Source organism: Lissotriton helveticus, chromosome 2_2 (genome assembly GCF_964261635.1).
Source record: "Lissotriton helveticus chromosome 2_2, aLisHel1.1, whole genome shotgun sequence".
In the NCBI taxonomy this organism is placed as follows: domain Eukaryota; kingdom Metazoa; phylum Chordata; class Amphibia; order Caudata; family Salamandridae; genus Lissotriton; species Lissotriton helveticus.
The window spans coordinates 503,364,591-503,386,050 of NC_136060.1; the positions used below are offsets into that span (position 1 = coordinate 503,364,591).

Below are 21,460 nucleotides of genomic sequence, written 5' to 3' on the forward strand. Positions count from 1 at the left end.
GGGCGGCCGGGAGCGGTACCATTGCGGCAACTACCTCTTCGGACTCCCCCTCCCCCCCTGAGGCGCAGACTGACCGCACCTGCCGCCCGTGGCATTAATCTGGGGGCTGGAGAGATCACACTGCCTGCGCAACTAGCGCCCGCTCCCGGGCTGTGACTGGGCCGCTCCGAGCCTCGCAACTGCGGGGTCGCTGTGCAGATCCAGACTCCTCTGCACGGCATATCCTTGCTCTGGTGCGGTCCCCCCCCCCCCCCCCCCTTCTTACCTGGCTTGCCATACCTGCTGAACAACCGAGGGATCAACAGAACATATAGCCCCATCTACACTTTGGCATTCTACCACGGGCGGGGGGCTCCTCTGCCCTCTCCTCCCATCCACCCCCACCCCCCCTTCCTGCCATTGCTGCACTACCTGCTGCTCGACTACCTACGCCTCCACTCCTAGTACAAGGACAATGGTCTGCCCCGCCGTGAGGCCTGCCTGGACGGTGGCACTACGTGTGACGTCGGTCCATGGTGCTTCCATTCCTTCGGGGCTGAACTCCTTGCCACCTTTCCTCCGTGGGACCACCTGGCGGGCTACCTGAGGCCTCCTTGCACAGCTTCCCACTACTACCTGCACGGGCGTGGCCTAAAGGGTTCTTTCTCAGCTTCCGCCTTGTGCTTCTTCGCGTCCTGGCGTCCACTCCTCCTCCACCATTGGGGACACCCAGAGGAGTCATGGGCCACAATGATGCCAGGCAGTCCAAAATTCCTTTTGAAACTAAAAAGACTCCTAAACCGACGCCGGAGCCCGACGGAGGTCCTATCTCCCAAATGCCTCCAGAGGAGGACTGAAAGGCACTGTTGCTGGGACTGAAGCAAAGCCTCTCTACGATCGACGCCAAGATAGACAACATTAATGCACGCATGGACAGCGTTGTCACCAAGCTTGAGCAGCATGACACCCGCATCAAGGAAACGGAGGATAGAATCTCTGTCCTGGAAGACTGTGCCACCTCAACGGGCAAACAGGTCACTCAAATGGACAGGCTGCTCAAACTCATCGCAGATAAGAACGAGGACTTGGAAGCGAGGTCTCGGCGCAATAACGTCCGAATCCTAGGCCTTGCGGAGACCACCAACACTGGTAAAATGGAGACCTTCGTGGAGAACATGCTCGTCTAACTATTTGGGAAGGAATCCTTTTCGTCGCACTTCATAGTTGAGCGCACCCACAGATCCCGGGCGGGCCTCCCGGAGCGCAACCGCGCCCCATAATTGCGCGCTTCCTGAATTAGAGACAGAGACTCGGTGTTAAAACGGGCAAGGGAGGTGGGAACTGTGAACTACTGTAATACCACCCTCTCCTTCTTTCCGGATTTCACCTCTGCCGTGCAGGAGGCCAGGCGCAAATTCATGACGGTCAAAAAGAAGCTTCAGACGCAGGGGATCTCCTACGCTATGCTCTACCCCGCCAGATTGAAAGTGACCTTCCAGGGTAAACATCACCTCTTTCAAAATCCTCATCAGGTAGAGACTTCCTTAAGAGCTGCAGGAGCGAGCGGGGTGGTGAAGATGCAGCATTGCGCAGATCTAGGTCGCAATCACCACTGTCGCAACAGGACTGAGAGACATAGAAATGGTATTGTCCTTTTTTGTTTTTTTGCGAACAGGGCGCGGAATATTGCTTGGGGCGCACCTTTTCCTTTTTTTTGTGTGCTTTGCCTTGGGCGCTAGATCAACGTAGGGCCTAACTGACTGGGACTCATCATGCGCTCGGTCACCCACCTCCGTCCCACGTTAGACAACAGGTCTACCTGTGGTCAGTTGGTGTAAGTAAGGAGGTGGTTCGGTACGTCTGGGGCCCCTAGTTCCGGTCCCCCCAATGGGCGAACCCCTGAGAACCTCTTCCCTTCTGGGAAGTGGTATTTGTGTTCTACTCTGTTTAGGGTGTAATTGGTTTGGGTTTTGGGATGCTGGGTGGGGGCTGAATTCCCGGCCAGTTGGGGTTGCCGGTGTGGGTGGGAAAGTTTTTCGTTTCATTGCTGATGATCTAAACGTACTGGTTTTGATGTTCCCGGGTGGAACGCGGGGGGGTTATCTGCGAGGCAATTTTGCTATGTTCAGAGTTGAGTATGCTATGGTCCTAAACTGTGTGATTTCATGCTACAAGATGCTACTTCTGTATGAATGGGTGACGTAGAGAGTATGCCACCAGCGCACCAATTCCAGCTGGTATCGTGGAATATTAGGGGGCTGAATAACCCCAGAAATAAGAGGCAAATCTTAGGGTACCTAGATAGGCAGGGTATTTCAATTGCTATGCTCCAGGAAACACATTTATTGTCAGATAGCGCCTCCCTCTTCGCATCTAGATGGGCTTCATGCAGGGTTTTCTCTTCCTACTCTAATTACGCCAGAGGTGTTACGATCTTGTTTCGGCGAGGTATGAGGTTTGTGCCTGTCGGGACGGAGGCGGACCCTGGTGGAAGAGACTGCATGGTTTGGGGGACACTACACTCACACTCTATCCTTTTTGCCTGCTACTATGGCCCCAATGTCGATGACACTTCATCGTTGCTCACATTATGGGGTAAAATCCAAACCCTGGGCGTAGGCCATGTGATACTTGGCGGTGACTTCAATGCTGTCGTTACGCCGTGCATGGACCGTTCTCACCCTCAGGCAGTACACTACTCTCACACTCAGCACGTCCTATCTTCCTTGCTTACTGACCATTCCCTCATTGATTCCTGGCGACACTTGCACCCGTCCCTCAAACAGGACACTCATCACTCTGAGGTACATTCCACATGGGCGCGATTAGACTACGTGTTCCTATCGGCGGGCCTCTCTCCCTGGTTAACCAAAGCCATACACCTTTCAAGGACATTTTCCGACCATTCCCCGGTCCTAATATCGCTACGCATCCCAATTGAGACCTCCCCGTATCTTAGCTGGCGCCTAAACCCCTCACATCTCGCTGACTCCGCCTTTAGGGCGGACCTTGAACACGACATCCAAGACTTTTTTGACCGGAATGTAGGGTCGGTATCTAACCTCACCGTGGTCTGGGAGGCCTTCAAGGTCACTGTCCGCGGGTGGTGTATCTCTAAAGGGGGTGGAGTCCTCAAATCCCTGCGGGGTGAGCTTCGCAAACTTGATTCCGAACTGAGGGAGCTAGAGCGCATTAGTACGCGCGAGTCCCGGGACCATTCTTCTAATACCCTCCTTCGTGAAAAACTGAACGAATATACCGAGGCGGCGGATAGAGAGTGCAAATTCCTCGGCAAGCAACACACGGCGCGGATCTTTGACGAGGGAGATAGGCCCGGTAGGGCTCTTGCCTCTGCTGTCCGCCCCCCTAGGTACAATGGCTATGTCACCACCCTGCTGGATGAGCACCGAACCCCACAACGGTATTTGCCCGAACAACTCCGTATTCTTACCAATCATTATTCCACTCTCTACACCTCTCACAGATCGGCCCCTATTGACCTGCGTCCCTACCTGGACGACACAGCTATTGCATGGCTTGGCCCGTCCCAACAAAAATTTCTCCACCATATACTCGAAGTGGATGAAATTAAGGACGCCATCATGTCCATGAAGTCGGGCAAATCGCCTGGATCTGATGGCCTGCCGGTCGACTTCTATAAAGCGTATATTCATATCCTTGCCCCTATACTCCAGCAGGTTTACTATGCCTCCCTTGAAGGCGGTCTCCTACCCGCGTCCATGCGCGAAGCCCTCATCACGTCCCTTTTGAAACCGGGCAAGCCACTGGAGTACTGTGACTCCTATAGACCCCTCTCTCTACTTAATACAGATGTCAAAATCCTAGCGAAAGTACTGTCGTCCCGCCTTAACCTGTTAATGGAGCGCCTGGTCCTCCCCGACCAGGCGGGTTTCGTCCCCAATAGGGCGACCTCCCATAACCTACGCACCCTCCAGGCCGTACTACAAGATATTAATCCAAGATGCGAGGCTGCGGCTGTATTTCTTGACGCCACTAAGGCGTTCGATACTCTTGAGTGGGATTATCTATTTGGCCTCCTTGAACGCATGGGGATCCCTTACATCTTCCTAGACTGGATTAAGCTACTTTATGGTGAGCCGTGTGCTTCTGCCCTCCTAAATGGGGCAGGTCTGCTCCCTTTCCCATCCACAGAGGCACCAGACAAGGGTGCCCCCTTTCCCCCGTCCTTTTCGCGATAGCCATTGAGCCGGTGGCCGCCAAACTTCGACAGCATCATAACCACCGCTCTCTACTATACCCGGAGCGACAGCTCCTAGTAGCATTATATACCGATGACATAACTCTATATGTCGACAAACCACAAGACAACCTCAACCCCCTGCTACGCGAAATCACTAAATTCGGTGCTATTTCGGGAGTTCAAATCAATTGGGCGAAGTCTGCCCTCTTCCCCTTAACAGATAAGACCGTGCAATTTCCCCTGGACTATCCCCTAATGTGGGAATCCGAGGAAATCAAGTACCTCGGTGTTGTCGTGTCCCGCAATCGCGAGACCCTCATCAGGGCTAACTATGGCACCGTACTTGACAAAATTACTGACATTACCAAATGGATCTATCTCCCACTTTCGATGGCGGGGTGCATTTCCCGTATTAAAATGGTCGTCCTCCCCAAGTTGCTCTACCTTTCCACCAATATACCTTATAGCCCGGGCTCCCACTTTTTTCGTGCTCTCAATTTCCCAACTGTCGAGACTGATATGGGGTGGCAAACAAGCTAGGATCAGTTTAAAGACGCTCATGTTACCCTATCATCAAGGAGGGTTCGATGTCCCTGACTTTCAGAAATATTATGATTGTGCCCAGGCCCACGTTGTAGCGTACTGGCTACATCCCCCTCCCTTTATGGCCCACCTCGCGGTTGAAGATGGTTATATGCGCCCTGTACAGCCTTCGGGTTATCTTTATACCGAATCGAGAGTGTCAGACCGCGACCCCACTACAGTGGACTGCACTGTTCAGGCCTGGCGCCGAATTGCGGCTCACATGGGGGTCACCTTTTTATACTCACCATGTATGCCTTTAGCACACGACCCCAGATTGAAAGTGACCTGCGAGGAGATAGAGGGCGCAAGCTCCTCAAGAAACTGGCGATTCACACCTGGGGAGATCTCTTCCTCCAGGGGCAGTTCCGTTCCTCGGCACAGTTCTTTGGAGTGGTCACCCCCCTCGGTCATGGACACGTTCCTTTATGTCCGATTAAGGCAGAATGTCAGGGCAGTCATTCCGAACTTTCCTGACGAGCCGGACACCCTGCCCCCCTTGCACTCGCTCTTACAAACTGAAACCCCTAAACACGTTCTGTCCCTGCTTTATAGACATGCCCAGCCTGTCCCATCGCCTCCCCCGCTCAAGGTACGCAGTGAATGGGACGGTGACCTTGACACACCGCTCTCTGACGATCAGTGGGAGGAAAGCTGCTCGCATACCACCGCAGTGACCGGTAACACTCGCTTACGGTTAATTCACTTTAAATTCTTGCACCGCACTTACTTCACTCCTTCCAAATTATTCCGGCTGGGCCTCCGAGATAATGACCGCTGCCTTCGTTGCGGGGCGGGAGGGGCCGACTTCTTCCATCTGGCGTGGACCTGCCCTGCAGTAGCGGAATATTGGCAAGCCATCTTTAGAGCTTTATCTGATATGGTGGGGGTTGATATGGACCCCTGTCCCAAGACCGCCTTGCTGGGGCCAGCGGTCCCAGCATTGAAAGCACATACAAAAAAAATTGCGCTGGGCCTTCTGTTGGCCAAACGTCATGTTGCATGTCGATGGGGCAGAGGCCAGGCTCCCAAATTCAAGGTCTGGCTCAATACGATGTCTACCTGGCAGGATCACCTCCACAACTACTCTGAACTCTTACCGCACAAGTCACGCCCCAAGGACATATGGGGGCCCCTCACTGCCTATCTACTCCGACACCAGAGCGCGGACCATCCCGATACCTGAAGCACTCTCCCCTTCTCCTATGTCCTTGGCCTGCTCCTTGCCCGGACTGCCCAACTCCCACACCGCCCTCTCCCCTTCCTCCCTTCCTCCCTCCCTCCCCAGGTTGCTATCCTGTGGACGGACCTGCCTGCACATTGTGCCCTTTGGCCCCCCTGACCTACGATACTCCCCTGCCTCCTAATCATGGTTAGTCCTTATATACCCCCTTGCCCACTCCTGCTGCCTGGCCTCTACCAGCTCTGCGTCCCGATACTCGCGTCACCAGCATATTACACGTAGCATTACCCACATGACCTCGGCACTCTACTGACCTCACAGACTTAGCCGTATGATGTCTCCCCTCCCCCCCACCTCTCTCTTACCCTCCCCCCCACCTCTCTCTTACCCTCCCCCTCCCCCCCCCTCTTCCCCTCCTATCCCGTGTTAGCCAGTAGCATTTGCCAGGTGTGGACCAAACTTATACCGGGGCAGGTCGCCCCTATTATTTAGCTGTGCCCTATGGTGCCTCACCTCCAAATCCTCTGATCCACATACAAGATATGGTGGTACATTACGGGTGGGATTGTTCCCAGTTTTGTTCTTTTGAAAAAATGATAAAAGAAGCCTCATTTGCATTCTTCTTGTATACGGTGTGCCTTCTCCCACTGCTATGATATATGCATTACCTGACTGTGCCTCATTTATATCGCGGCCGGCCCTAAGGGGTTGTAGGCGACATGCTGTGTCTAACTATTCTGCCATGCCGTTTTAAGTATGTACCTGCCTTTGCCTTCCCCCTTTTTATGGCTGCCGGCCTGACTTCTCAGGTTGTAGGCGAAAAGCTGTGTGCTGTTTTACTGCTTTTGCACTTAATAAAGGCTTAAAAAAAAAAAGAATTGGTCTCTTGGTGTAGGGAGAGGGATGTTGACCCTTTGAAGGCTCATTTGTCTGACATTTTGCAGTTTGCTCTTTCTCTGGCGCAACAGGGTTTTGCTGTTGCCACGGTCAAGGGGTATCTTTCAGCATTTCTCTGTTTGCCGGATCAGCCTTCTCTTTTTAAGTCTCCAGTGGTTTTAAGATTTTTGAAGGGTCTCACTAATAAGTTCCCTCCTTCTCCGTTTGTTGTTCCTCATTGGGATTTGAATCTTGTGTTAACCTATTTGATGGGTTCTCCCTTCGAACCCTTGCACAAGTGTCCAATGAGGCTTCTATCTTTTAAAACTGTCTTTTTGGTTGCAATTACCTCGGCAAGGAGGGTAAGTGAGCTTCAAGCTCTTAGTTCAAAGCCCCCATTCTTGACCATTCATGCTGAAAGAATGGTTCTCAGGACCAGGGCTGCTTTTCTTCCTAAGGTGGTAACTCCCTTCCACCTAGGTCAATCCATTACCCTTCCTACCTTCTATCCTCCCCCACACCCTTCCAAGGAGGAGGAGAGGCTTCATCGCTTGGACCGAAAGAGAGCAGTCAGTTTCTATCTTGATAGGACTAAAGACTATCGTATTGACGATCAGCTCTTCGTGTGTTTTGCTTGCTGCAAGAAGGGCAGAGCGGTGCACAAGCGCACACTTTCCAGGTGGATAATCCTGTGCATCAAGATTTGCTACTCCCTGGCGGGTAAGGACCCTCCTGAGGGTATTAGAGCACATTCAACTAGAGCAAAGTCTGCAACATCTGCTTTGTCTAGAGGTATTCCTGTTGAGGACATTTGCAGACTTGGGCCTCCCTCCACACTTTCGCGAAGCACTACTGCTTGGATACCGAGGTGAGGAGGGGCGGTCACTTTGCACGCTCTGTCCTCCAAGATTTCCTGGTATAGCAGAGTGGACACCCTCCTCCGGGAGTGAGGACTGCTGTGGGACTCTATTCACAAGGTGAGGAATCCACAAGGCAGATGTATCTATCAGAAGAACAAGTTACTTACCTTCGGTAACGCTTTTTCTGGTAGATACAGTATCTGCCTGTGGATTCCTCACATGCCCACCCGCCTCCCCGTTGTCTGCTCTGCTATACCTGGTTTTATGTATTTATATTTTCTGGTTTTTGATGCTTTTGCTACACACTTTGTGTGCAGTTTTGATTTGTGTGTACTGTGTACACTTTATATATGTATATTTACTGTCGTTGGTCCGTCCGGGTGCCTCGAATGCACGGAAAAAAGGGCGGAACTGACGTCAACACGCCGACGTGGGTCTAATAAGGAGTCGGTGACGTCAGACGGAGTCGCGCGCGATGCTGTGCTCCTATGACGTCGTCCACGCCGGCGTGCTACGAAGAAAAATTCCAAACGTTACTGACGCACGGGGGATATTCACAAGGTGAGGAATCCACAGGCAGATACTGTATCTACCAGAAAAAGCGTTACAGAAGGTAAGTAACTTGTTCTTTTCTTTATGTACATGGTCTGATCACTCCCTCATTTCTTTCTCTATTACTACTGGTTCCCCCCACAAGCCCCTTCGTCCCAAGAATGTCTCTTCCCGTAGTTGGAATCGTGTTGACTTGGCCTCCCTGTCTCACTCCCTTGCTTCTTCCTCCCCAGATCTCACTGGCATTCCCCTTGATTCACAGGCCGCCGCAGTTGGTAATTGGCTCTCTTCCGCATGTGACTTGGTAGCCCCCCTCAAGTTAATCAAGTCCATTCGCCCTCACGAGGCTCACCGCTGGTTTAGCCCGGAGCTCAAGACTCTCAAATTGGAGCTTAGACGCTCAGAGCGCCTTTGGCGCCGTAGTTACTGACCTGACCACAAGGCCAAATATAAATTTCTTCTTAAGGAGTACAAGAAGGCCATCTTACCCACTAAGATCAAGTATTTCTCCGAACAAGTGGCGCTTTCGGCTAACAAACCTAAAGAAATTTTCTCTGTGGTCAACAATTTAGCCACCTCTGATCGTGCTTGCCCTCACTTCACTCCCTCCCAGGCTCTTTGCTCTTCTCTTAACAACTTCTTTATCGAGAAGATTGTTAAAATTAAATCTAACATCTTGATCACTCCTTTTACTCCTCCTCACTCTGTCCCCTCTGCGCGCTTAAATGTTCCTTTTCTTCTTTTCCCCCCCTTTCCTTGGACTATTTTCTAGCTCTGCTCACTAAAATCAAGTCTGGCTCCCCCACTGACTGTGCCCCTGCCCGCATTCTCAAAATCCTTTTTTCTTCCTGTCCTGATACCCCTCTCTCCCTTCTTAATGCCTCTCTTTCCACTGGATTGGTCCCTTCTTCATTTAAATCTGCTATTGTCTGTCCCATCCTTAAAAAACCTGGTCTTGATTCTTCTCTTCTCTCTAACTTTAGACCTATCTCTCTTCTTCCCTATCTTTCTAAAATTCTTGAATCTTACGTTACTTCCTGTCTCTCTGCTTATGTTGAACAGAACCAGCTCCTGGCCTCTCACCAAGCCGGTTTCCGTTCGGGTCACTCGACCGAAACCGTGGTGTTAGCCGTCCTTAACGAGCTTAAAGCCAAGGCCGACGTCAACTCTCCCCAAGCTTTGATCCTCCTCGACTTGTCCGCTGCGTTTGACACGGTCGACCATAACATTCTTTTGGACCGTGTCAGCGCAGCGGGCATACGAGGCTCTGTCCTCTCCTGGATCACTTCCTTTTTGACAGGTCGTTCTCAAGCCGTCCACCTCCCTGGCTTCTCTGCTTCCCCCCTCCCGGTGCCCTGTGGGGTCCCTCAAGATTCCTCCCTCTCTCCCCTTCTTTTCAATCTCTATATTCACCCTCTTATCTCTTCCCTTCTTGAGCTGGGGGTCTCTGTGTATAACTACGCTGACGACCTCCAGCTCGTCTTTGATCTTTCCTCTTCTTCTCACTCGCTATCCTTTTTTCATTCCACCATGGTCTTTATTTCTGGGTGGATGAGCGCCAACCACCTCAGGCTCAATCCAGATAAGACTGAGCTTGTCCTGATTGGCGGCTCATCCAGCCCCTGGTCCCCTGCTTTCTGGCCCTCCATTCTTGGCCCTCCTCCCACCCCCGTTCCCTCCGTTAAAACTCTGGGCATCAAGGTCAGACAGGACCTGTCCATGCATGGCCAGGTCAGTGCCGTGGTGTCCTCCTGTTTTCTTTCCCTCCGGATGATCCGGAAAATCTCTCGTTTCTTTTCTTCTGATTCCCTTAAAATCATTATTTCTGCCCTTATTACCTCCCGCCTTGATTATGGCAATAGCTTGTTCGCTGGCATTCCTGCCTATGAATCCCGCCGCTTACAAGCTATCCAAAATCAGGCTGCCCGTCTCATCTTTCATCTGCCCAAAACTCATCACATCACTCCCGTCCTTAAATCCCTTCATTGGTTGCCCATTTTTCAGAGATCTTTGTTCAAATTAGGGTGCCTTGTTTATCGGGCCCTTGATCATTCTGCACCTGCTTTCATCAACTCTCTGATTTCCCGTCACACCCCTGCCCGCACTCTCCGTTCATCATCTTCTGCCCTCCTCACTGTTCCCCGTTTTCACAAATCTCGCACTGGTGGAACCCGTTTCTCTGTTCTTGCCCCCCGGTTCTGGAACTCTCTTCCTCTTTCTATGCGCTCGATCCCTATCTTTTCACATTTTCGTAAAGCGCTAAAAACTTTTCTGTTTGCCCTGGCCTACCCCCGCTAATCCTCCTGGCCCTGTCTGTCCGGTTCTTTAGAGCTCCCAGCGCCAGGAAGCCGTTTTGGCCATCGCGCGCTTTACAAATACTTTCATTCATTCATTCATTCATTCATTCATTCATTCATTTATTATGTGACTTCGAAATAGATTGCCTAGACTCGTTTCGCTGTAGTTTAGCGTAGATGATTCACCTTCTGTTTGAGTGTGCCTGACAATTTGTGACTGATAACAGAGGTTTGGTTATTGAATTTTCTTTTCGGATACTTAGAGATACATTATGGATATTTAGACAGAAGTTCTCGCTAGACAGTCTTGCCTTGATAATAGTCATAGTTACTCGAGTTTTTGAAGTATATATAGAAGATTAGTTCTCGTGAGGGGAGAAGATGATTCTCATTTTTAGATGAGATAGATAAGGTATGTTTTTAGAATAGGAGATATATATGGAGAGATCGTAGCTTCCTGCATACGTATTAGGAATACGACATGTGAGTTACTTTTATTCATATCCAATATATAGAACGGGATTGTGCCCTATACAGGTTAACAGCTGAATATTTGGTCTTTCTTTTAAGAGATTGGATATTGCTTACATATACTGCAATTTACATGCTTTATATTGCTGGTCAACCGAAAAGAAATTATGATAAATTAGGTGAGTCATTAATATAGGTATTTTGGTGCAACTTATTTCATTTTATACTTAAATTCTATTTACTATACATATCTATTTCTACCAATCGCCTTGCTTTCTTTCTTATGTTTTATTTTGGTATAGCTTATAGTTAATTGCACTGATCATGAGATTTGCTTTTTCACAATCTCAATTCTTGTTGATGATCTGATCACTCACTTTTTTTCGGTGTGGCAATTGGCTTTTTCTGTATACATATCTGTATATCTTGTGAGAAGAGGTAGCGTTTCATAATAAATAACGTCACCCTCGTGCTAACACTTCGATTCTTCGAGCACTTTGCCTGGTTTCTTCTTTCTTTTATCAAGGGACTACTGTGAATGTTGTAGTTGAAATTATGGTTTTGATATATACAAATGTTATGTTTTTTTTAATTGTAATATCACTTTAATGTATTGTGATTCCTAGCCCTGAGCAAGTCTTTGGCTCACGCCTTACAAGACGAAACACGTTTTGACGGCTAGATCTTTTGAAGAAGTGTTGAAAAATAAAAAGAAGACTGAGAAGATCATCTTGTGACTGTGGACTCTTGAATGATTAGCTCAGGATATACTGTTTGTTGTATTTATATTGCTATGGTTTTCTATACCATCTGGTGAATGGTGAATGGCCATCACCTTATCCTTGGGGCTTCTAATACTTGATTCATCTTGATTGTTTCACAACTGTGCGCAAGTGTTACTCAGCCATCCTTCTTTGTTATAATACTGTTAACTAGTTTGAATTGGCCAAATCATATTATTAACTCTGGTTTAGACACCTACAGCATCCACTGACTAGCCAATGCTTTACAGAGTACTGCTTTACAGTCTGTGCAGAGCATATGTGTCTACAGCCACACATGCTACGAACGGAATTTTTGGCTTACCCTGCAAGCATCTGTTCTTAGCTTCTAGTGCTGTCGATTCACGTGCACCCACCATCCTTCCTGGAGTTAGTGTGCTGTTTGTACATCTCTGTAACATTAAGTATGGATAATACTTTGAATATGCATGTTCACCATATTCTCACTACTAACCACTCTATACCTATACTCACCGCTGTTCGGGAAACACTCTAACAATGGAGTCAGTGGCAATGTGCATTTCCTGCTAATGGAGGAGTAGCAGTATACCTCGTGACTCTAAGAGACTTCCTCGATTCAAAAACAACTTGCAACGTCCGAGGCCAACACTAGATCGCATGAGAATGCACCGCATGTGAATCTGCATCTCTGTGAGCTATGGACGGATGCTTACAGGGTAAGAGAATATATTCCATTCTATTAGTAGCTTGTACTACTGTGGATACACATACCTGACATTGAATGTATTGTCTTCCTCTAAAGCGGTGGCTAGGGAGCAGATTCAGATGTTGGGAATAATGTTCTTAACACAGTCTAGCCAACTGTAGCCTGTTGATGGGATAGTATGTCCACACAGGTCCCGTGCTCACGGGGTCATTTGAGCTAAGCTGCACCCTATTAAGGAGAACCAAATGGGGCAAAACCTGGCTTGTATTGCAGTTGAGAAAGGACGGGGCTTGGCAGTTTGGACTTTTCCCATTATATGTATATGCTGTCCCACCCTGCACTTTAATTTCTAATTTTATGTCTTGTTAAACCTACTGTGTGCCAGATACTACAAAAGCAAACCACATTGTTCTAGGCATAGTAGCTGTAGATCATATGCTTTAGCATAGATTCCCATCTGGTGTTGGGTCCGGATGTTTGCACTTTGTTTTTGTTCGAAGATGTCTTGTAGTCACGAGGTAGGCGACTCCTTTCGGTCACTCCATCCTTAGATTTTTTTTCCGCTTTCGGGTTCGGATGTGTATTGCTGCTCTCCGGTTCGGTACTGTTTTCGGACCCCTTCGACACGCAATCCACTACCCTCTACGGTATTGGTATTGATCGTGGTTCATCATTCGACGCGCATCATCTCTCTTCGGAAAGCTTTCCACCGGAAACCTTGAGGCAGGCAGTCTGGCCTACCCGTGCCGACCGCGCTAGCAGTCTATGGGACTGATTTGTTGTAGACGAATCTAGGACCCTATTTAAATATTCACGATTTATGCCCTTATGTGGTTATATCAAATCATATCCTTATAAAGGCATAAGAATCATACCCATATTAAGTCATAGTCAATGCAGTCCAAATACGGCAAGGCTACTCCCATAGACTCTTAGAAAGCACAACGCGTTCTTAAACAAACCAAGCCTCCAGCAGCCCGGGAATTCCCCCTGCTTCTGTATTGATTTGTCCTAGAACTTCTGGGGTCCTGAAAGAACTGTGAGTTCTTAGTGACGTCTTATGTCCAACCTTACGTCAAACTCGGCACCTTCCAGGTATAAATATACCAGCATCTGCCCTAGCAAAACACACGGTGGTTTGGAGCAGATCGGCTATCTACTTGCCCGACGCCCTGCTGAAGCGAGTGCCGAAGGAAGCCGACCCTCCCATTGACGCACTGAGAGAGACGCTGTCTTTTCTCCTGCCGAGAAATCCATCTCCAGTGTTTCCCTGTCACCCTTGCGGGTTGCTGGGAGATCGAGTCCTGAGAGAGAGTTACAAGACCTCCTTCATTCTGTAAACCAAGGTACGGAGCTGATTAGACCCTTAGAGAATTCTTGATTCAGATTCATGGCAGAAACTATCTTAACTCAAACTGCAGCTCACTTGCTCCTTCACACATACTAGGCTTAGGTTAGGTACACCGGGGTAGGCGTATCTTAGAAGCACCAGTTGAGTACGTTTAGTCAACTTTTATCATTTTATGTATTTTATCCGTTTTAAGTATCTTATGGCTTAGAAACCATATAAATGCTTTTACAGTATTATTTCATAATACTCCTTTTACTGTACGCACTTTACTTTATGACAAGTATTGCAATTGTAGTATTTCACTTCTCTTGCATGAGAAAGAAGACTGCTCAATAAATAATCACTTTTATTGAAAACGCCCGTCTCTCTGTTTCTCTGCACTTCTGGTGAAACTAAGCATGCACGATTGACTGAGTAAAATAGATATCTATTGTTTCTGTGACTCTTGAGATATACTCCTTGTTCTAGGGGAGCAAAGTTGTCATGTTTATGCGGTTATCAGAAACTAATCCCTTCCTGTGTACTCAAGAAAGTTTCTAGTGACCTCTGAGCTAGCCGGCATTTATAATTAAGTCTAACATATTCAATAGAGACCTAGTCGTCCTAAGTCTAAACTATTGTTTGTTATTCCAATGCGCATAGCCTATTGGGAATATAGGAACTACACTACAGACTCCATTCAAACTATGTCCCGGGTGTCGTGCTAAGTTTCCTTGCACCGCCTTGTACGAAGTTTGCAACCTCTGCTTGACCTCGGAACACAATGAAAAGGACTGCGACGCGTGTCGATCCTTCCGATCGAAATTGACACACCCGGATTGTCGGGCTCGGCGCCTCAAATGCAGCATCAGAGCGACTCGATTTCGGACATTTTCGGATATGATTCCGGTACCCCACCTCCAGCTCCAGAGCCATAGGAAGAAGAGCAGGTCTCCGTGTTCAAAGCCGACTCCGACATGGAAGAAGAGGAAGACATCACTGCGGGACAGCGTACCAGGAGTACAGATTCCCCTGTGCCCATTCTACAGAAGACAAAGGCTCCGGTCCCTCCTTTACCCTCGGGCTCAGGTCGGCACCGACAAAACGTTTCTGATGCCCGGCCCTCCAGCCTGGCTCCAAAACAGAAACAAAAGCCTTCTGGCTTGGGCTCGAGCCAGCCCCGCTCCGATACCGAACCGACACCTTCGGCTTCGAAACATAAGAGCAAGATACCTTCGTGACAGAAGATTCCACCTTCCGACGCCCAAAGGCTTGAAGCCGAAACCTCTCAAGGCCAAAGACTCTAAGCCAAAATCCTTCAAGGCGTAAGACTCGGAGGCAAAAACCTTCAAAACCAAAGACTCGGAGCCCAAATCATCGAAGACTAAAGTCTCTGAGCCGAAACCCTCCAAGCCCAAACACCCAGAGCCGAAATTACCAACGCCCAAGGGCTTGGAGCAGAAACCTTCAACACCAAAATCCCCACGGAAAGACAAAGACACTCTTCCCCAAAGAGCTTCCATCTGTTGAGCCAACTTCCAACCCAAAACAGAAGAAGTTGGTTATAAACCCTAAAACAGGACATATTCAAGCAACCATTCCAAAGAAACGGAAAGCTGACTTGCCAGAGGACCATCAGGCCCCTCTTAGAAAGAAGAATATGGGCTGGTACCCTTCTCCTCTTTATATTTCACCTCCTTCTCCTATTTCTAATCCTAACCTGCTCATTACACCTATAAATTCACCACTAAGGCTTATTACACCTGACCCACAGGTTGAAGGGGATGGGGATAAAGATTAGGACACTTAACGCTTTGGATGATTACCACACTGATCCAAACACAGATAATGACCCTGATTTGTATCCCTCCAGGCCTTCCCCACCTGATGACATTGGTTATCTTGAGCGCCTTAATAGGGTGACTCATTACCATAGGGTAGAACTTCACAAGGAGCCTTTAGAAGAGAATTTCCTTTTTGAGATACGTTCTTCCTCACAAAGAATGACTAATTCTTTGCCAATGCTAAAAGGCATGTTACAACACACAGTTGAGATCTTTAAGGATCCTGTCAGGGCAAAAATGATCGCACCTAGAGTGGACAAAGAATACAAATCGGGTCCTACCGTCCCTAATTATATTAAAGGACAGCTGCCCTTAGACTGTCTTGTAGTCTCCAACACATGCAGGAGAGAACTCTCAAGCCACAGGGGACACCCCTCCTTCTGGCAAGGAGTACAAGCTTATTGATGCCTCAGGCAAAATAGTAGCTTCACAGGCAGCAATTAACTGGCGCATTGTTAACACCCACGCGCTGCTAGCCCGTTATGACAGGGCTCATTACGATGAGCTAGAAAAACTCAATGGAACACTTGCCTGACAAATATAAATCTAAGACTACCAACCTTATTCAGGAAGGGAAACTTATTACGAATACCTCCATTAATTGTGCGTTAGGCGCAGCAGACACAGCATCTTGTGCAATTAACACCAGTATATTGTTACGCAGACACGCTTGGCTCAGAATCTCTGGATTTAAGCCGGAGGTACAAACATCCATACTTAATCAACCCTTTCACAAAGAGCATCTTTGATTTCATGCTGGAAAAGATGAAAAAGGACACTGAGGTTGCAAAGTCCATGGGGGCTTTACAGTTACCTGCCGCTAGAGGTTCATTTCGCCGCTCGTTAGGGGTGGCTCAAAAACTATGTCCTCTGACCAGGCCTCCTCCTCTTATAAGGGCAACAATCATCCCCCTCGTCCAGAGGATATTCTAGAGAAGGTTTTAGAGGAAACAAAGTTAGAGGTAGAGGTAATTCCTCACGCTCTTCCCCCGCAAACAAACAATGACTTCCCTCACTACCCCTGATCATCCCACTCCTGTCGGGGGACGTCTCTCCCAATTGCTACCTGTCTGGAATTCAAGCACCTTATACAAGTGGGTGCTACAAATTATCCGGTATGGTTACTGTCTGGAGCTTACAAGCACTACCCCAAATATTCTTCCAAGGGCACACACAATGTCACCGGAACAGCTCACCCTCTTATAACAAGAGGTTCTATCTCTGTTACAAAAACACGCTATAGAACCTGTTCTGTTAATATATCAAGGGACCGGGGTATACTCCCTATATTTCTTAATTGCCAAAAAGGTCGACGCTCTCAGGCCTATTTTAGACCTCAGACCGCTAAACCTATACATACAGTCTGACCACTTCCACATGGTCACACTACAACAGGTGCTCCCACTACTCAGCAAGGTGACTTTCTATATACTCTAGACTTAAAGGGCGCCTATTTCCATATTCCCATTCAGCCAGAGATAGATCTGTTTGTCACCCCCCTAAACGCAAAATGCCAAACATTGCGTCCAGGCATCCACACCCATTGTCCAGAGACAATGCACTATGGATGAATTGGTCAGGGATATTTGCTTACCCTTTTCCACCTCTCCCACTCATTCCATTGGTGGTATAGAAAATCAAACGGCTCTCCCTGACTCTTATCCTAGTTGCTCCCACATGGGCCCGACAACCCTAGTTCACAATTCTGTTGGAACTATCAGTAGTTTCCCACCAAAAACTAAACCTCTCCCCCAAGTTCCTTATTCAGAACCATGGAAAGATAAAACATCCAGATCCCAATCAGCTCAACCTTGCGATTTGGCACCTGAAATCCTAGAGTTTGGCTACCTTAATCTTACGCCAGACTGTATGAATGTTATCAAAGAGGCTGGATGCCCTACCACAAGATCATGCTACGCAGCAAAGTGGAAGAGATTCATTATTTATTATAACAACAATCAGATTGATCTACTAGATGTTTCAATTGTTATCTATTACACCAACAACTTTTTAATTTAGCGTACCCATCTATACGCTTGCATCTGGCTTCAATAGCTGCATATCTGCAAAATAGACAGCACTTGTCTCTTTTAAGAGTGCCTGCTATTAAAGTTTTTATGGAAGGACTCAAAAGACTCATTTCTCCCAGACTTCCACCTTTTCCAGTGTGGAATCTTAACATAGTCCTTACAAGACTCATGGGTCCACAATTTCTCACCTGGAAGGTAGCCTTCCTTATAGCCATCACTTCTCTAAGAAGAGTCGTGAGCTTCAGGCACTAACCATAGAGGACCCATTTTTGCAAATACACCAAAGCAAAAGAGGTCCTTACGACTAACTCCAAATTCTTACCTAAAGTCATCTCTGCCTTTCATAGCATCCAATCTGTTGAGTTGCCTGTGTTCTTCCATCAACCAGATTCAGTGGCGGAACGTGCCCTTCACATTAGATGTCAAGAGAGCATTACTTTACTACATAGAAAGAACAAAGCCACGTAGGAAAACGAAACAACTCTTTGTTGCCTTTGCTCCACCACATAAAGGAAATCCCATATCAAAGTCAGACATTGCAAGGTGGATATTTAAGTGCATTCAAATATGTTACATCAAAGCTGAGACGCACACTAACAATTCACCCTAGAGCGCATTCTACATGCAAACTGGGGGTTTCTATGACATTCTTAGGAAACATACCCATAGTTGACATCTGCAAAGCTGCAACATGTTCATCACCACACACATTCACAAAACGCTATTGTGTGGATGTGTTAGCAAAACAACAAGCTAGTGTGGGCCAGGCAATTTTATGAACACTATTTCAAACCACTGCAACAGCTACAGGTTAGCCACCTTTCAAAAAGAATTGCTTTATAGTCTTTGCTAAAGCATATGATCTACAGCTCCTATGCCTCGAACGGAAAATGCTACTTACCAGTATGCGTCTGTTCTTAGCATGTAGAGCTATAGTCATATGCATCCACCCGCCTCCACGGGTACCTTTACCTGTTGCAGTGATATCTTTCTTAGAAAAACTTTACATCAACATCTCTTTTATTACTTTACTAACTCCATCCTCACCCTTTATGGCAAAACAATAAATGTAAATAAATGTAAATGTCAAGGTATTTGTAGAGCGCACTGCCACCAAGCGGTTTCCTGGCGCTATTACTCATACCGCTGTGGAACCCTTCCTGGCTTTCCCTGTGAAGTGTCCACTCCTGGGCACCCCCAGGGTGAAGCCAGGCATCCTAGCGCTGTTGGGGCCGGTGTGGAGATTAAGCAAGCTATTGCCCAGAGTTGCAGCGTGAGGCCCATGATTAGAATAGGCACCGAGGCGAGAATTGTCAGGTCCGAGGAAATTGAGCCCTAGACCCGCCGAGGCGGGAATTGAACCCCGGCCCCGGGCCAGAACTCTGCATCAGGGTCTGCCGCTCTAAACCATTGAGCCACACTCCTCCACAATCCGAGCCCAACACCAGATGGCGGTCTATGCTAAAGCAGATGACTCTACAGCTCTATATGCCAAGAACAGATGCATACTGGGTAAGTAGCATTTTCTATACAATGTATGCTCTTAATTTACTTCCAATGCTGCTTTGTTTTTGACTTACAATAAATGCACTGTTGCATGGAAACACAGTTTAAATGTCAGCACGTTCTCTCTTCTCCCCCCCAAAGAAAACACACTTTTCTAAAAAAAAACATTGAGCGACATGTCTGCAGAGTCAAGCAAACAATGAGTACTAAAAATTAAACTAAGGGTGCTCCACCCCTCGATGGCAGTATAGGATCATATGCGCTGATAGCTGTTATATATGCGCTGTAGTAATAGACTAGAATAGGGGGCAGGGGGTGCGTGTGTGTAAAAAGTCGACATGGTCATGGAAACAGATTTGATCAGAATGTATGAAAAGAGTATTTTGATCAAAGTAATATACTACATAAAAAAACAATGTTCATTATAAAAGATACATTTCAAATGGGATTTTTTCAAAATATGTTTGGGAAAACAATGTTATTTAGAACCTTGGAAGACAAACCTTGATATAGAAGGTGTTTGTGTTAGTAACTTAGGTAAAGTATGACCCAATCAAATATTGCTCCGGATCTGGTTAGATTTAGAGTTTAGAAGTCATAGATTCATAATTACACTGTGGACTGTAAATAAAGTCAATGAAGAAGCTGGGACATCCCTTCACCACTCCTCACACACTTAGCAATGTCTGGGGCCATGAACGTGATTGTCTTCACATTCACTGAAATAGACTCCAGTCTGCTGCAGTTCACTCGACAAGAGAAGGTTCCCAGGTTAATGCCTCCCACATGTAACACAGATACCCAGATACCTACTTGCATTAGCCCAGCCTTACACTCCCAAACGTAACCTAAGGTCACAATCAGTGGCCAGTTTCTGCGTGCCCAGGTTCAAACTTGCAAGAATGGGAGGCAGATCCTTTGCTTATTTAGGTCCAACTCTTTGGAATGCAGTCCCTTTTTACATCCGCAGGGAAGAAAACCACGCTAGGTTTAGAAAGAACATCAAAACCTGGTTGTGCGAGCAATAACTGAACAGCCTTGCAAACCCATGCCACATTCTGTGCTGTGTCTCGGCGCCGGCAAACCCTTTTTGGGTAGCTGTTGCGCCTTACAAATTGAAAAAATAAATAAATAATAAACACAGAGATCCTGCTTCTTAAAGGCCCCACTAGCAACCAGTACAGGATCAAAGCTGTGGAGCTTAATATTTATAAACACCCCAGATCCCAGCAAGACACCAGCCTTTCAAAGGTCTCACTGGTCCCACTTTGCAAGAGGGTAACAGGGATTTATGACAAAAGTAAGCTGAAGTCCGAAGTTGGGACACAATATAGTCTTCTCCAGTGATTTAAATATTCACGGGCCGCTCTCTCAAAGCAGTTCCACTCAAATGCTCAGGTGAAAAGCAGGGCTCACTCAGGGGAAGATGGGCAATGGTCATTTATTTATTTAGTGTTTTGTACAGCGCGAACGTGACCCTTTAGGGTATCAGAGCGCTTTACAGCGATAGCAAGTTATTTACAAGATTCAGCAGTAACAAGTTAAATACGCGATTGGAGCAGGCGATAATGAGAATACAATGCAGAGATAACATTCTATTAGAACCCCAGACATCTTTGAAACACTTCTCCACCACCCAGAGAAAAGGCTGCAAACTCAGGAGTGAAGGATTCCCTGTTCACATTCCATGAACTTTCCATAGACCCACTGCTCAATACTGTGACCTTTTCCCAGAGGCTAATGGCAGAGGTGAAGAGCTGTCCACTCGTCCCATTGTACGCTTCTCATTCTGACGGCCAACAAGAGCTTGACTAACCATTCCTCTTTGCTTGCTTTAAGGGATGGCGAAGAAAGCAGCAGTCGCCTGACAGACTCTGATGATGAATCCAGCTCAGACGATCCTCCCATGGACATTCTTCAGAAGGTAAATTCCTTATATTCTTTGAGATTTGTGTGCTAGGAGGGAAGGATGCAGAGAAATTGCCCCAGTTGGGGCAGGTTTGATGTTGGTTGAAGTACAGAAGAATCTCCTCACTGGCGATTTTGTGCCACGCAGGAGTTGGGAATTTCGGTGCTGTGAGAAGTTTGCCTGGCATATGCGGTCCACTAGTCATAGTGGGCACATTGCACCAGTCCAAGCGACCCTTATTGATCCAAATTATCTACCTATGCCCATCGTGCCATAGGCTCGGGCCAGTCCCTATCCTTCCTGAGCGTCATATACACATGCTTCACCATGTGCCATGCCAAGCCTGCTATCAATTTTATGAAAAGGAGGG

The 21,460-nt window shown here is 47.6% G+C and overlaps 1 protein-coding gene across 4 annotated transcripts in view; it reads left to right on the forward strand.

Moving 5' to 3' along the window:
* Nucleotides 1-21,460, forward strand: part of LOC144821574 (uncharacterized) — a 228,674-nt gene that overhangs the window by 109,753 nt on the left and 97,461 nt on the right. For all 4 annotated transcript variants that reach the window (XR_013608385.1, XR_013608386.1, XM_078678778.1 and 1 more), the window contains exon 9: nt 21,021-21,105. Coding sequence is in view for 2 of the 4 variants with exons in the window: in XM_078678778.1 (XP_078534904.1) it covers nt 21,021-21,105 (85 nt within the window). In the remaining 2 variants the exon portion in view is untranslated. The remainder of the gene's footprint in view (nt 1-21,020; nt 21,106-21,460) is intronic.